The 17440-nt window shown below is 42.9% G+C and overlaps 1 protein-coding gene across 1 annotated transcript in view; it reads right to left on the minus strand.

The window, feature by feature from the left end:
• Positions 1-16945, minus strand: part of HSD17B11 (hydroxysteroid 17-beta dehydrogenase 11) — a 39577-nt gene extending 22632 nt beyond the window's left edge. Inside the window, exons 1-3 of the mRNA XM_008070592.1 lie at positions 16635-16945; positions 6846-6953; positions 1684-1815 (exon numbers count right to left, since the gene is read on the minus strand). Of these exons, the coding sequence (XP_008068783.1) occupies positions 1684-1815; positions 6846-6953; positions 16635-16844 (450 nt within the window). The 5' untranslated portion in view covers positions 16845-16945. The remainder of the gene's footprint in view (positions 1-1683; positions 1816-6845; positions 6954-16634) is intronic.
• Positions 16946-17440: the final 495 nt, after the last annotated feature.

Raw genomic sequence — 17440 nt, forward strand, 5'->3', positions numbered from 1 at the left:
ACCAAAAAAAAAAAAAAAAAAAAATGAACATGAATAGCGAGCGACCTTGCAATGGTCACTGAATGAATCATGCACTAAGTATTTACTAAGTATCCACCATGGGCTGGGAATGTAGAAACAAATTAGACAATACCCCACATTTTATCAAGCATAAAAGCATAAAAGATAGATGTCAATAGCTTGGGAATATTAACATAAAATAATGCTGCATTTCTACCAACTTCAATATTCTTTTGAGACAAGTCACCCCAAACTCACCCTCCAAGAAAACTCAGGGCCTATTCATTTATTTATTTATTGAGTTGGAGTCTCACTCTGTCACCCAGGCTGGAGTGCAATGGCATGTTCACGGCTACCTCAACCTCAACCTACTGGGCTTAGGCAATCCTTCCACCTCAGCCTTCCAAGTAGCTGGAACTACAGGATGCCCACTACGCCTGGCTAATGATTTATTTATTTACTGTGGACATGAGGTCTCATCAAGTTGCCCAGGTTGGTCTTGAACCCTTGGGCTCAGGCAATCATCTCGCCTCTGCCACCCAAAGTGCTGGGACTACAGGCATGAGCCACCGTACCCAGCTAGGAACTTTTTAAAGAACCAGCTATGTGGTCAATATTTGGAGACTTCAGAAACACACATTCCATGTGTATAATTTATGACCTTGAATGGTGACGTTTACAATATAGTTTACTATTTTAGGGCTGGGAAATAACATAAGGCCTGAGTCTCATGAGAATCTGAACACAAACTGAGATCACCTTTATAGAATCACAGATGATCACTCAGATAGCCTCTTATCCCTTCCTTTTTCTCAAGCCTAGCTTGGAATTAAAATATATAGAACACCTGAAGTTTATTATTATTTAATGTATTATTATTACTATTATTATTTTAGGAGGGAAAGAATGATTGATAGAATTTTATCACAGCATGAAAAATGACCTCATTGTCAAAGGGGGGTACCTAAAAAAAACCCAGAATCTATTTTTTAAAAACTGTGTATTTATTCTTACATGTTTAAACCTCGGTCACCTTCAAAGTTCTCTCTGTTTGATGCAATGCATCTATTGAGATGCTTTTCCCACTGCTCAAAACAGTTTTTAAACTCATCCGTTTGAATGTACGCCTGCTGTTTTTTGTTTCACTTCTTTCACATAGGCAAAACGCTTCCCTTTGCAGACTTTTTTCATCCGAGGAAACAAAAAAAAGTTGCTTGGGGCAAAATCAGGTGAATAGGGAGGGTCATGGAGGTCATGCTGTTTTTGGTCCAAAACTGCCCAACACTCAGCATAATGTGGGCAGCTGCCTTGTAATGGTGGAAGAAAGTCACCTGTTTGCCACAACTCGGAATGTTTCTTCTGCAAATCGTGTCACCTGTTTGCCACAACTCGGAATGTTTCTTCTGCAAATCGTGAAGCAACTTTATCAAAACTTTCAGATAAAAATTTTGGTTGACCGTTTGATCCGGAGGAACAAATTCTGAGTGTATTACAAGGGGCCCACGCTGGTCAAAAGATAATTCTGGGTTTTTCTTGGTCTCCCTCATATAACAATACCCCTGGTACCTGGAGAAATCTATAGCATCTACATAATACTTCCTTATGTCTGCTGAAAGCTCCACTTTAAATAGAATCTTTGGGATTTTCAAAGGGGAATGTTTTTGTAAGAAAAATCATACTCACCCAGAAATGTGCGAGTACATTCACTTCAAAAGTCTTTTCAATCTGAGGGTCTTGTGTAGCAAACAAATCCGATGTGTAGACGACACCAGCATTATTGACTAGAATACTAACATCGCCTACTTCAGCTTTCACCTGTTAAAGTAACATAAGAACGATCTTTTCATGAAGAGGTCTGAGGCTGGGTTTGCATGCAGTGACTACTGAAGAAGGATGTGTCTTTCTACTAGATGTGGGAAAAAGTAATTTTGTTACCTATGTGTCAACCTGGGGGAAAAATCCTTTTTACTTTAGGCACTTATGTCCAAAACAGTTCTATCTGAAAGTCTACTAGGTAGAAATTTTCTATTGCAATTTAGTCTCTTACATTTGTTATATTGATCAGAGATCAAGTGGCATTTGGCTAAGCAGCGTTTAGTATATTTTTTCTTTGTTTTGTTTTGAGTCAGAGTCTCACTCTGTCACCCAGGCTGGAGTGGCTGTGAGTGTGCCACTGCAGCTTTGACATGCCAGGCTCCGGCAATCCTTCCACCTCAGCCTTCTAAGTAGCTGGCACCACAGGCATATACCACTATGCCTGACTAATTTTTTGATTTATTGTATAAATGAGGTTTCGCCAAGTTGCCCAAGCTGGTCTCGAACTCCTGGGCTCAGGCTCAGGCAATCCTCTTGCCTCTACCTCCCAAATTGCTGGGTTTACAAGCGTGAGCCACTGAGTCCAGCTTAGTTTTTAAACCCTACTTCCAAAGGTAAGCCCTCCCCCCGCCAAATTAATCTAACTGGCAAAGTTAGGGACTAATGGAGAATTACGTAAAACTGTACACTGCTAAGCTGGCCATATCTTATGCCCATTTCCAGAATGAAGAAAATTGTCATTCCTTTCGACTATTCACCCATCACTCTCCCACTAGGTGGCAGCAGGCTTAAGGGTGAAAAGTGTGGCGTCTTTGAACCTTGAGTTCTGGCTCTGCCACTCATTATCTGCTGGACCTTGAACACGTTCCTTAACCTCTTAAAACTTCAATTCCCTGCCGGGGGGAGAAAGGCAAGAAGGGGGTTGAGTATGTGGCAACACCCTGGGTACCTGGCCCACTCTCAAGGGAGAGAGGGCTAGCTAGAAATTCAAACTTCACCTGCACGCAACTTACTTAAGCAACCAATCCTCACTTGTATCCCCCAGCTCTAAAATAAACTTAAAAACAAAACAAAAAAGTTTAATTCCTCCTCTGTAAAATAGAGATAAGCCGGGCTCGGTGGCTCAGCCTGTAATCCCGCGCCTTTGGGAGGCTGAGGTGAGTGGATTGCCTGAGCCTGAGCCCAGGAGTTCGAGACCCACCTGGGCAGCGAGACCTCATCTCTACAATAAATCAAAAAAAAATCAGCTGGGCGTGGTAGCGCATGCCTGTAATTCTGGCTACTTGAAAGACTAAGGCGGAAGAATCGCCGGAGCCCAGCAGGTCGAGGTTGCGGTGGCCGGGAGTGGCCACTGCACTCCAGTCTGGGCGACGGAGTGAGACTCCAACTCAAAAAAAAAAATAAGTAAATAAATAAAATAAAATAAAATAGAGATAATAGTACAGCTTCCCTGTGAGTTGTTGTAAAAACAAAGGAAATAAGGAATGTAAAAGAACTGTCACTGAGTTTAGTAAATAACTATTACAATAATTATTATGTCATTATTTTATATCCATGTATACCTGTCTACAAGCAACATGTTTGAAGGTTCTCTTCTTGACCTTGAAGGTGTCTATGAAGGTACTTAATGTGGAAAATGAGGTAAATAATATTAAAAATACATATGCAAGTTGTTCTAATATATATGTGTGGTATGTAGGTGTGTTTTCTCTTCATAATTAATTCTACTTTGATACTGTTTCAGAAAGATTATTTGAGAAATTGAAGTGGTTATGTGGAAGAGCTTATGTAAACCCTTAAGGCAAGACTTCAAAGGATATTACAGCTGTCATGGGTTGAATGATTTCAGTTGAAAAAATTTAAACAAAAAAAAACAAGGCTAGTCACTCAGGGCAACAGACGGCATCCACAGAACTAACTGTAAAGACTATGCATACTCAGTAGGGACTGATTATACTCAGTAGGGACTGATTACAGGTAATGGCATTTTTTAAAAAGTAGTTATGGCCGGGCGCAGTAGTTCAAGCCTGTAATCCCAGCACTTTGGGAGGCTGAGGCAAGAGGATTGCCTGAGTCCAGGGGTTCGAGTCCAGGGGTTCAAGACCAGCCTGGGCAACTTGGTAAGACCTCATCTCTACAGTATATCAAAAAATTAGCTGGACATGGTAGCACATGCCTGTAGTTCCGGCTACTTGGAGGGCTGAGGTGGAAGGTTCGCCTGAGCCCAGTGGGTCAACACTGGGGTGGCCATGAGTGTGCCACTGCACGCCAGCCTAGGTGACAGAGTGAGACTCTGAATCAAACAATTTAAAATAGTTATCATATTTCCTGGACTCTAATGTTATCAGTACTTTCAGATAAGAAAGATAATATAATCTTGATACTTAAGTTCTACTTTTTATAAGATTGGAATACCATTGTTTAAAAGATAGTAATGTAAGAATATCTTATATGAGATATATATTTTTTTGGGGGGGGGGGGTTGGTTTTTTTGAGACAGAGTCTCACTGTTTCGCCCAGGCTGGGTGCAGTGGCGCAATCATAGCTTAATGCAGCCTCGATCTCCTGGGCTCAGGCAATCCTCCCATCTCAGCTTCCCCAGTAGCTGGGACTACAGGCTTGCACCATCATGCCCAGCTAATTTTTTGTAGAGACAAAGTCTTGCAATGTTGCCCAGGCTGGTCTCGAACTCCTGGGCTCAAGCAGTCCTCCTACCTTGGCCTCCCAAAGTGCTGGGATTACAGGCATGAGCCACCACACCTGGCCTTACTTGACATTTTTATGGTTCTTTGAGTAATTAAGCTTCTTGAGTAAATAGACCCTAGTGTCATATGCATTTTGTTATACACTGTGCTCCAAGTAAAAGCCGCTCTATGAGTAGAGTTGTCATTATTTAGAGATATTGTTCTGGTGAGTGGGGGCATAGAGGGGAAGGTGGTCAATAGCCTATTAGGGGATTTTCTGTGTTGTGCCTTTTACATGAGTACATTACTTTTCGCATTTAATTCTCATAACAATCTTATGAGGCAGGAATTCTTATAGGCCCACTTGCAAGATAAGAAACATGAAACACAGAAAGGTTGAGTTTCATACCCAGGGTCACATGGCCATTAAAGAATGCAGCTGGGGGTTGGGCTCACTCCTGTAATCCCAGCACTGTGGGGGGTGGAGGCAAGAGGATTGCCAGAGCCCAGGGGGTTCAAGACCAACCTGGGTAATTTGGCAAGACCTGGTCTCTACAATCAATGAAAAAATTAGCTGGGCATGTGGCACACACCTGTGGTTCCAGCTACTCCAGAGGCTGAGGAGGAAGGATTGCTTGAGACCAGCAGGTGGAGGCTGCTGCAGCCATAAGCCTGGGTGACAGAGTGAGACTCTGACTCAAAAACAAAGAAACAAACAAATAAATAAAGACTAAAATTTAATAGTAGAAGTTAAAAATGAGGTCAAATCTAAGTTCCCCAAAAAAAGAGGTTCTCAAGTCTGGTTGATTCATAATCTTCATATAGTTTTGAATCAGAATAGCCAGCAGTAGGGTCCAGAAATGTGTGTTTTAAAGAATTTGCTCAGGTAAGCCCGGAGTAGTGGCTCACAACTGTAATCCCAGCTCTTTAGGACGCTAAGGCAAAAAGGGTCAGTTGAGTCCAGAGGTTCGAGATCAGCCAGGGAACTATAGTGAGACCTTCCACCAAAAAATTTTTTTAAAAATTAGCCAGGCATGGTGTTGGGAGCCTGTAGTTCCAGCTACTTGGGAGGCTAAAATGGAAGGATCACCTGATCCCAGAAGATCAAGGCTGCAGTGAGCTCTGATTGTGCTACTGCACTTCAGCCTTGCAACAAAGTAAACCCTGACTCAAAAAAAAAAAAATTGCCAGGTGATTCTGATGACCTTCCTACCATTATAGCATTTGGTTAAACGTACAAGTAAGAATGCGTTCAAAGAGAAACACCAATGTATATGGCACATCTCAATTGCATAGAGAAAGGCAAATAATGCTTTATAATAGTGTCAACTAGTATAAAGATGTGATAAAAGAAAAATAGCTTCATCCTAACTTTCTAACCTAGTTCTTTGATTGGGCTTCCGAAGACCCTGTCAGCGATTCTGCCAGGGTCAGTCAAGGACAGTTTACCTATATCAGAATCATGGGCGAGATGAGAGCACACAGGGTGCTAAACATGTAGATTTGACTGAGGTGAGGGTGTGCAGATATAAACATGTAGAAATGAGTAAAGTGAAGGCATGTAGATGTGAACATGTAGACTTGACTGAGGTAGGATGCTGAGTTGTAAACTTGCAGACATGACAGAAGAGTGTGTAGGTGTAAATATGTAGACGTGCTGGGTGCAGTAGCTCACGCCTATAATCCCAGCACTTTGGGAGGTTGAGGTGAGAGGATTCCCTGAGCCCAAGGGTTTGAGACCAGCCTGGACCACTTGGCAAGGCCTCGCCGCTACAATAAATAAAAAAATTAGCTGGGCATGTTGGCATGCGCTTGTGGTTCCAGCTACTTGAAAGGCTGAGGTAGAAGAATCACCTGAGCCCAGCAGGTTGAAGCTATGGTGGCCATGAGTGTGCCACTGCCCTCCAGCCTGGGCAACAGAGTGAGACTCCAACTCAAGCAACAATAAAACAAAACAAAACAAAAAACCCAAACATGTAGATGGAAATGAGGTAGGGGTATTTTGGTGTGAACATGTAGAGGTGACTGTGGTTAGGATGTGTAAGTGCTAACATGTGGGAATCATGGATGTGTTATAGGCCTTGCCCTCAACCTATTGACAGAAAACCTCTTTGTGAAGCCCAAGAGTGTATATTTTTTAACAAGCACCCTGGAAGGTTCTAAAACATACCAATATCTGAGAACTTTAGTTCTAGGCTCTATTTCTGAATCTGCCACCAGCTAGCTTCATAACATTGGGAAAATACAATTCCTCCGTTAGTTGGTATGTATCACGAACAGCCTGGGTCACCTGGAAACACTTCCCTGCTCTGACCTGACATGATTCTACCTAATACTCAGCTTCACCTTCTTTGCGGAGCTGTAGATGTCTTCTCGGTTGCTGCAGTCCACCACAAAGGTGTGGACCTTGGCCCCCAGTCGCCTGCATTCAGCAGCTGTTTCCTCAATTCCATGCTACAAAAAGCAAGAAAATAATTGACATGAGCATATGATAGCAGCAGCTGGAAATAAAGTCATTTTAAAATAATCAGATTCTTTGGATTTGAATTGGGCAAGAATGTAATAGACCCATTTTTGGTAGGGAAATAGGCACATTTTGTTTTCTGTACTTTGACTTGCTTCTTTTATTTGGAACTGAATTTAACACAAGGTTTTTTTTTGTTTGTTTGTTTGTTTTAAAGCAGGAGTTTATTAAAAAGACAGAAAAGCTCCCACAGCTGAAGGGGACCTGAAAGAGGGTTGGTTGCCTTAACGCAAACTTTTTAAAAGAAGATAAAAATCTTAAAATACTAGTTTTAAGCCAGGCTCGGTGGCTCAGCCTGTAATCCCGCGCTTTGGGAGACTGAGGTAAGTGGATTGCCTGAGCCTGCGGGTTCGAGACCCGCCTGGGCAACTTGGTGAGACGTCATCTCTACAATAAATCAGAAAATCAGCTGGGCATGGTAGCGCATGCCTGTAATTCTGGCTACTCGCAAGGCTGAGGCCAAAGGATCACCAGAGCCCAGCAGGTTGAGGCTGCAGTGGCCGGCTGCTTGAGCCCAGGAGGTTGAGGCTGTGGTGAGCTGTGATTGTGCCACTACACTCCAGCCCGAGCAACAGAGTGAGACTTTGACTCAAAAAAAAAATCTATTCATGGACATCAACTTATTGGCTGCAAAAGAAATAATGATTTCACTGCAGTTCATCAACCCATTCATTCTTTCAACATTGTAATGTGTAGATCATATTCACTGAGCTTGAAAGAACCTTGACACAAATATGAATGAGACAGGGTCCTGACCCCAACAAGTTCTCAGTGTAGTAGCAAGAAACACAAAATAAGCATAATATTTGAGCAGGACCAAATAAAATTGCTATTGTTTTGGTAATAAAGGATTGAATATTGGCAGTTTCATATAGTTCAACTTGATACACTGTTGTTAGTATAGCAATAGAACTTAACAGGTAAGTAAACCAGGGAGTTATGGAAACAGAGGAGCGGCAGGCAGTGTAGTTCTAGAAGTGTCACTATGATCTTTCACCTCCTTTCCCTGGGATCAAAGGTTGTGCCAGGCAGGGGTAAGCAAGGATAGATAGGAGAATGGTCCTGTGGAAACTACTAGTAGGATCAATGTTGTTGGGTGGATCATAAATTTAAGGCCAGCAGGAGTTCAGATTAAGGTGTTATCAACCATAATAAACTTTACCCCAAAAGGGTTGGGTGTAGTGGCTCACGCCTGTAATCCCAACACTTTGGGAGGCCAAAGCGGGAGGATCATCTGAGCCCAGGAGCTTGAGGCTGTAGTGAGTCATGATCATGCCAGCGCACTGTAGCCTGGGTAACAGAGTGAGACCTTGGCTCAAAAAAAAAAAAAACAAACAAAAAAAAGAATAAAGAGTTTTATCCAAAAAGTGAATGGGAAGTCACTGGTTAAGTGAGACTCAGGTTTGTGTGTGAAATGAATCACTCTGGTTGATGTCTGGAGGATGAATTTTAGGGGTCAACACTGGAAGAAGAAAGAAAAATGGACAGTGATTCAGGTACCAGACAATACACACTTGAATTGTAGCACTAGTAGTAAGAATGCAGAGGAGAGAAGGACCTTTCAAAATATATCAGCTGCAGGAAGTTTAAAGTTGGCAGGATTTGGAGACTCTTGGTGGAGTGCAGGAAGGAATCACAGCTGACATTTTGGCTTCTTGGTTTTGGAGCTGACAAGATGGTGCAACATGTTGGGCAGAGATTACAGGGAGAAGGCAGATTTGAGAACAGGGATGAGGAGTCCAATTTGGGGTACTGATTCTGAGTCACCTTAAGTTCAGGATTATACCATAGGGTTGTGGACTTTCTGTTATGTTTTGTTTTGTTTGAGTTGGAGTCTCACTCTGTTGCCCAAGTTGGAGTGCAGTAGCACGCTCATGGCCACCGCAGCCTCGACCTGGTAGCTGGATCTTCAGGAGCGCACCACCACTTCCAGCTAATTTTTTGATGTTTTGTAGAGATGAGGTCTAGCCAAGTTGTCTAGGCTGGTCTCGTACCACCGGGCTCAGGCAATCCTACCACCTCGGTCTCCCAAAGTGCTGGGATTACAGGCGTCAGCCACCACACCTGTTGTTTTTTAAAATTTTTGCTTATTTGCCTGCTTTTGAACAATTTTTAGCTTTTTTAATTTTAAGGGAATATCTCAAAAGATATCTTGAATTAAGGTTTAGTCTGTGAATTCTGCAAGCCAAGATATTGTCAGGTAATGCACATGTGGATAGGCCCTGGGAGAACTTACACATTTACCCTAGAGAAGAGTGTGAATCCAAGCACCCATGTACAAACTTATAAATAGCAATTACTGTTGCAGAGAAGCCCAATTTGGACAGCCATGGAAAGAATTAGCAGCCTGTGTGGTGAGCTTGTTATGGCAGTAAAGGTAAACACAGTGTTTTTCCTTTACCAAAATCTTTCTACAGACTGTAGGATACGCCTATGAGGCGTACTCTCAAGGGACATCATTCTCAAGGGACATCTTTCTCAAGGGACATCAACTTGTACTTACCTCGTAGCTTTTAGCATTGCCATTTAAAAGTATATTTTATTAGTGTGTACAATCTGTTATATCCATGCATGGAATATTACTCAGCCATAAAAAGGATTGACATTCTGATACTTGTAACAACATGTACAAACCTTGGTAACATTACGCCAAGTAAATTAAGCCAGACACAAAAAGATAAAAACAGTATGAGTCTACTTATATGAGGGTCTCTAGAGTATCGCCTTCATAGAGACAGAAAACAGAATGGTGGCTGCCCGGTGCTGGGGAGAGAGAGAATTGGGGAGATAATGTTTAACGGGTACAGAGTTGCAGTTTGGGAAGATGAAAAAGTTCTGGAGAGACCTAGAGATCATTGCATAATAATGTGAATGTACCAATGAACTGTACACTCAAAAGTGGTACTTTTTTCTTTTTCTTTCTTTTTTTTGAGTCGAAGTCTCACTCTGTCGCCCAGGCTGGAGCATAGTGGCACAATCACAGTTCACCTCAGCCATGACCTCCTGGGCTCAAATAATCCTTCCATCTCAGCCTCCCAAGTAACAGAGACTACAGGTGTGTGCCACCATGTCTGGTTAATTTCTTAATTTTCTGTAGAGACAAGATCTCACTATGTTGCCCAGGCTGGCCTTGAACTCCTGGGCTCAAGCATACCTCTCCCCTTGGCCTCCCAAAGTGCTGGGATTACAGGTGTGAGCCACCACAACTGCTTGAATTGATTTTATGTTTTTAAACATGAATTGGTTTTATGTTTTTAAACATGTTTTTAAAAAGTATATTGTATTGATTCTTTAGGTCTTCTCTTTATAAAAAATTATTTTGGCCAACTCCAGGTCTGACAAAGGGTTAACATCTTGGATCTACAAGGAACTCAAACATGCCGAAAAGAAAAAAAACAAACAACCCCATTATAAAATGGGCAAAAGATATGAACAGACACTTCTCAAAGGAAGACATCTGAGCAGCCAACAGCCACATGAAGAAATGTTCAACCTCACTAATCATCAGGGAGATGCAAATCAAAACCACACTGAGATACCACCTAACTCCAGTCAGAATGGCAATTATTGATAATTCAAAAAATAACAGTTACCGGAGAGGGTGTGGCAAAAAGGGAACACCTCTACACTGTTGGTGGGAGTGCAAACTAGTGCAACCTCTGTGGAAAACAGTATGGAGATTCCTAAAAGCTCTAAATATTGATCTCCCATATGACCCCGCAATCCCCCTACTGGGAATATACCTTGAAGAACTCAAATCACTCTATAAAAAAGATACCTGCACATGCATGTTTATCATAGCATTGTTCACAATAGCAAGAACCTGGAAGCAACCATGCTGTCCATCAAAAGAGGACTGGATTTTAAAAATGTGGTACATATACACGATGGAATACTGTGCAGCCATAAAAAAGCACAAAATCATGAATTTCACAGCAACCTGGATGGAAATAGAGTCTATAATACTGAGTGATCTCTCACAGAAACAAAGATCTGAGTATCACATGTTCTCACTCATATAGTGGACCTTGAACATCCAACGTAACACTATAAGAAAATGACTGACAGTGGTGGGAAACTATGGGGGGGAGGGGAAGGGAGATGGGATTAACGGTAGTAAATATTTGTCTGGGGATGGGGAGACACTTCTTATCAACAAGGGTGCTTGAACGAAGCATATTTGTATACCTAACCCTTAATTGTACCCCACAATATCATAATAAAAAATATTGATTATAAAAAAATAAAATAAAAGACAAAGGAAGACTTGCTATATAGAAAATTTATAAAACATTAAATCAAGTATCCTCTTCAAATCCCTTTAAACGTCCCTCCACTATTGTGTCAACAAAAAGATGCAGCATCATTAAATACAAGGCTGAGAGTATCTTCAGTCTCAAGTACGGCAGAAAGGTATGGCAGTAGGCCTAAGAATGTGATAGACAAATGATCAAAGAAAGAAAGGGAAGGAAGAAGAAAGGAAGTGAAAAAATAAAACAAAACAAAGCAAAAAAGTTATTTTGAACAAATCAATTTCCTTACTTCAAGCAAAGTTTACAATAAAAATCCGCTTTCCATTTTTTCCATTTCAGAGACCTGCTTCATGCTTGTTGGCTTTCTGCAACCACCAAGGGTCTGGGTGTTGAAGGACACCCTCTTCCACATCCGTGGTGTCACCTGTGTGATTTCCTTGGTCTTCCTCATTTAGGTCAGAGTCTGCTTTCTACCCTCTGAACTGTTACAAGTTTAACTTCTAAATTCCTCCAGGAAAAATTTCAGACAGCACTTCCATATTCATTCAGTAAGAAATAAAAAGTAGCCAGGCTCGGTGGCTCAGCCCATAATCCCGCACTTTGAGAGGCTGAGGTGAGTGAATGCCTGAGTCCATGGGTTCGAGACTCACCCGGGCAACTTGGCGAGACCTCATCTCTACAATAAATCACAAAAAATTAGCCGGGCGTGGTAGCGTGCGCCTGTAGTTCCAGCTACTCGGAAGACTGAGGCAGAAGGATCGCCAGAGACCAGCAGGTCAAGGATGTGGTGGCCAGGAGTGTGCCACTGCCCTCCAGCCTGGGCAACACAGTGAGACTTCAACTCAAAAAAATAAAAAAAAAAAAAAAAGTAAGCAGATCTTTAGGAGAAAATGAATTCCTCCTTTAAAATTTTTTGCAGCACAGTGGAATAGCTCATAATTCTCCAAGATTTCCCTTGGTGGCTTTTTTCAAACGTGTTCCTCTATTGCCACAACTAATACTTTTGCACCTATTACCTTGGGATGACCACAAATTGCAAATTTTTTTCTGATTCTTCCCATTATTTTTTCAATTATTCATTAATTCTTTTTCACTCAATAAACAGTCTTGGAGCATATATTATGTGCTCACCACTTACTATAAAGTTATCTTTCCAAACTAATCTTTTTTAAAAAGAATTTTTAAAAAGAGATGGGGTCTCACTGTGTTGCCCAGGCCAAAGGGCAGTGGTTAGTTACAGAGGTGATCCTACTGCTGATCAGCACAGGAGTTCTGACCTGTTCTATTTCTAAACTGAACCAGTTCACCCCTCCTTAGGTAACCTGGTGGTTCCTGTTCCTGGGAGGTCACCATATTGATGATGAATTTAGTTCCGACACCCATGACCAGCATAGGGCCCTACTGCCCGGAACTCCTGGGTTCTAGCCATCCTCCTGCTGCAGCCTCCCGGGTAGCTGGGACTATCGGCAGGTACCACCATCCCCACTATGAGCTAATCTAACCAGGCATACTAACGAAAATTGTAAAGATGTGACGAATGACCTATCCATGTGAAGCAGAATGAATAAGTCCTAGTATCATTCTCAACAAAACCACAGAGCTGCTGTTGCCATGAATTCCTGTCTAAATTCACACTCTTTTTGGTAGCCTTCACGAAAAACACAAGGCGGTCAGTCCCTGACATCCTGAGATTGGTACGTGTGGACATTGCTATCCTTACCACATGGGTTAATCTGGGCAAATGTCTGGGGATAATTTGTTTTTGTACCCTGGGTGAAAGGTCGCTCCCTTCCACCCCTCCCTGACACTTCAGCTGGGTCTGATAACAATCTTAAACTCCACTTTCTTCCTCATTCCTACATGTTCACCAGTCTATGAGCTTTCCATCTCTAGTTTCTTCTCCTGGACTGCTTGACACCTTGACCTTTCCTAGGCAGGTTTAGCAGTGCTCCTAAAATTTAAAATCTATAAATTCCCAAGAAAAATAGAGTAGGGGGTGTATACTGAATTAGGATTGCCAAGCTTTCATTTGGTCAAATAAGAACATTCAAAACGAACAAAACAATGCTCACATACCACCACTGTAATTTCATGACAAATATATACATATAGGCTGGGTGTGGTGGCTTATGCCTGTAATCCCAGCACTTTGGGAGGCCCAGCACTTCAGCCCAGAGGTTTGAGATCAGCCTAGGTAACATACTGAGACCTTGATTCTACAAAAAAATTTTTAAAAATTAGCTGGATGTGGTGGCCTGCTTCTGTAATCCCAGCTACTTAGGAGGCTGAAGGAGGAGGATTATCTGAGCCGAGGAGGTTGAGGCTGAGGTGAGCCATGATTGTGTCACTGCACTCCAGTCTGGGTGACAGAGTGACTGACTCAAATAAGAAGATAAATAGAAGATAGATAGATAGATAGATAGACAGATAGATAGATAGACAGATATTACCCACAACAAAGTAGGAAGGACATCATCTCAAAATAAAAGACAGATTATTTAAATTAAACAAAGTTAACTTAATAAAAACTCACTACATCATTCTTAATTTTTCTAATCACTTCTTACCACCCCGGCCCCAAGTCCCCATCCCGTCATCTCTCACCTCCTCTTCCATCTCATCTCTTCTCAGCTCACTGGCCTTTCTTCAATAGAAATCACCCTTCAGACCCCCCACTGCCTTCCTGAGTAAAAGCCAAAGAACACACAACAGCTCCAGGACACTGACTCGAGCCCCTTCAGTCTCCAGACCAGCACTGCCCCACAGAAACAGACTGCAAGCCAAGCATGCAGGTTTAATTTTTCTAGTAGCCACACCAAAAAAAATCCACTTAATTTAGTAGTATATTTTATTTAACCTAATATATCCAATTTATGATTATCTCAACATGCAATTCACAGAACAATGGTGAAGCACAACTCAAAACATGGAGTTTTGCCACCAGGTGTCTCTGACCGGTCCACCCGTCCCCATCTCTACCAAGCTGCTTCCTCCACCTGTTATCAGGAGGGGAGAAGTCCTGACAGACGCCAGACTAAAGAAAATAAAGAAAAAAACAAAAACAAAGCAAGGGCAGGCAAGGAAGAATGAACTCTTAGGACCAGGCAACTCCAAGGAGAGCCATTTGCAAGTTACTGGTTCATTCTGCCAATCATTTGTTGGCCTCCAATAGAATTCCTCTTCCCCCGTAATCTGTTTCACCAGAACACAAGCCTCTCTTCTTCCTGTAACCCGAGATGTATTTAAGTTTCCGTAACTTATTGGGAAGCTGGGTCTTCACTCCGAATGCTCCTGTGTATACATAAGGAACATTTATATGCCTTTCCTCTTACGAATCAACCTGTTTCATGCCAGTGATTTTTTTCGGTGAACCCTTAGGGGGCCAACAGCCTGGTGCCCACACTTATTAACATGACATTCCACATTTTTTTTTCACACGAAGTCTTTGCAGCCCTGTGTGTTATTTCCACCTACAGTACATCTCACTTTAAACTAGTTACATTTCTTCTTTTTCTTTCTTTTTTCTTTTCTTTTTTTTTTTTTTGAGAAAGAAGGATTTATTGAGAAGACAGAAAAGCTCCCACAGTGGGAGGGGACCTGAAGGGAATGCCGTTTTTTTCCTTTACATAGAGATGAGGTCTCACTATGTTGCCCAGGCTGGTCTTGAACTCCCAGGTTCAAGCAATCCTCCTGCTTCAGCATCCCAAAGTGCTGGGAGTACAGGGGTGAGCCAACCGTGCCCGGCCAGGCTAGCCCCATCTCAAAGGCTCAGCAGCTGCAAGGGGCTAGTGGTTTACTACCTCCCATTGTACAGGACCACTCAGGTCTAGACTTTTCTGGTACTCACTCTTTCCCTCACTCTGTGCAAGGCTTTGCATATACTGATCCCTCTCCACAGAGAGATGTGTGGGCCTCACCATGCCCTCAGCATCTTCCGACCTCAACTTAACTGCCTCCACCTCTGGGAGGTGCTCCTGGCTACCTGGAGAAGATCCACTTCCCACTCCAGCCTTCCCCCCACACACAGTCCTTATGCCCTTTCATCTTAGGAATTTTTCTTTATACCTAACTCCATCTAACAATTATATACTTTATTAAACAATATGCCTTGTTTGTTGTCCGTAGCTCATAACACTCATATTTCTTTTCACGGCTGTATCCTAAGTTCTGCATGAACAATGCTTAGCAGACAGGATCAGAGAAAATGTATAAACGGACACTGGGCACCAGAAGTCATTCACCTAGCTAACGCGTACACATCTTTGAACCTGAGCTTCAGCTTCACTTTGTTAAGGAGTGGTAATAACCCTCATGCGAGCGTGTTACCACGTGCCAGATACTGTGCTAAATGCCAGTGATGATCACACATCATCCTCTCAGCCTTCTGCGGGGAAGTACAGCTATTGCATCCATTTTGCAGAAAAGGAACTAAAACTGGAAAGTTGCATAAGTTCCTCAAATTAAGGAATGTCAGGCCTTGACCACTACGCCTTGGCTGGGCCTCATTTGCGTCTTGTGTTGCACCTCTGATTACTTATGTCTATTTTTCCTAACTAGATTGAGGGCACGGGACTCATTTACCTGCTTGTCACTCTGTTTCTATGTCTCATACTCAGTAAGTATCTGTCAGCTACTCTCATGTAACTCCCTGTGCTTCGAATTCGTGTTTACAGCTTTGGATGTTGACCAGTGTGTAATGGATGGTGTTTCTGGCTATCAGGAACCTTCCAGTCACCCTTTTGATCAGTTAGCAAAGGTCAAACAGAAGGTTAGATTCTAGGTCCGCCTCTCTTCCCAAAGCCCGCACTAAGCTGGTACTGGGTAAAAAAAAAAATTTACACTGAAGGCCTTTGTTTTTTCTTTTTTATTATTTTTACTAAAATATGCTTTCTAAAAACTACTCTTGGCAATAACTATGGCAGTGTAACATTCCTTTCTGTGAAGTATAATCTTTTAAACCACTTGTTTCGTTAACTGCAAGTAGGGCTTTTTCTTAATAGGTACAATTCTCTTAGGCTCAATACACTAGTTAAAGCAATTACTTTGTTCCATATGATTAAGATAGAGGAATCAGTAAAATCGGAGATTACAGATTATTCTCAGGGCAAACGTGGGGATGAATTTACAATGTCCAATTAGTGATGGAGAGTAACTGGGAAACTAATATCCTGTGGGCCCGTTCGTCACGTGATCATACACATTCATTCATGCCCTCCACCTCCCAGCTGCAAAACGGCAACAGTCATTTTTTTTCTACCTACTTTAAGGAGATGCTGTAAGGGAGGTGGTTGCCGGTAAAATGCAGATGTGTCCGCAGACTAAAGGCACCAGAAAGTAAAACGTAGTAAGCACTGTTACCTTATTGATATCCCAGAGAACCAGTTTGCTTTTACGTTTGGCAAATTCATAGGCAGTCAGTCTCCCAATTCCGTGCCCGGATCCTGTGATCAGGACGATTTCGCCCGTAACTGATTTTCTCTTCTTAGGAATAAAGAGCTTCACGAAAGACTCCAAGGAGAAGACGATCAGTAAGAGCAGAAGCAGGAGGCAGTCCAGAAGGAATTTCATCCTTTTGTGTGTGTGTGGCTGGGAGCTTTGGGCGTGTTCTCTCTCCCCAGTCTCTCTGAATTGCGTCTGGGGGGTTGCTGGGTCGAGCACCAGAAAGAGTAGCAGCGAGAGCAAGGGAGACCTCCCTTATCAGCGTCAAACAAACAACTCGGAACGTTCCTTCCGCTGGGCCGGGCTTGGCGAGGGCTTTTGCAATTGGCTGAGACTGCGGTGCGGGGCGACAGCTCGCTTGCTGAGCGCTGGGTGGGACCAAGTACCGACCGGGCCGGCTTCCCAGCCCTCCCTAGCGCGGCCCCCGTGGGGTGTGCGGCAGCGATCACTTCCCCGAGTCTCGGGAGCCGGCCTTGGACCGGCCTTGAGGATCAGTTGCATCAGTGGGCCGGCGCGATAGCTCGCGCCTGCAATCCCAGCACTTTGGAAGATCGACGCCGGACGATCGCCTGAGCCCGAGTTCGAGACCAGTTCGGGTAACATAGAGAGTCCTCGTCTCCATAAAATAATAAAAAAGCCGGGCTCGGTGGCTCAGCCTGTAATCCCGCGCCTTTGGGAGGCTGAGGTGAGTGGATTGCCTGAGCCCGCGGGTTCGAGACCCGCCT

This window comes from Carlito syrichta, unplaced genomic scaffold (assembly GCF_000164805.1).
Source record: "Carlito syrichta isolate Samal-C Ts95f unplaced genomic scaffold, Tarsius_syrichta-2.0.1 Scaffold313819, whole genome shotgun sequence".
Lineage (NCBI taxonomy): Eukaryota > Metazoa > Chordata > Mammalia > Primates > Tarsiidae > Carlito > Carlito syrichta.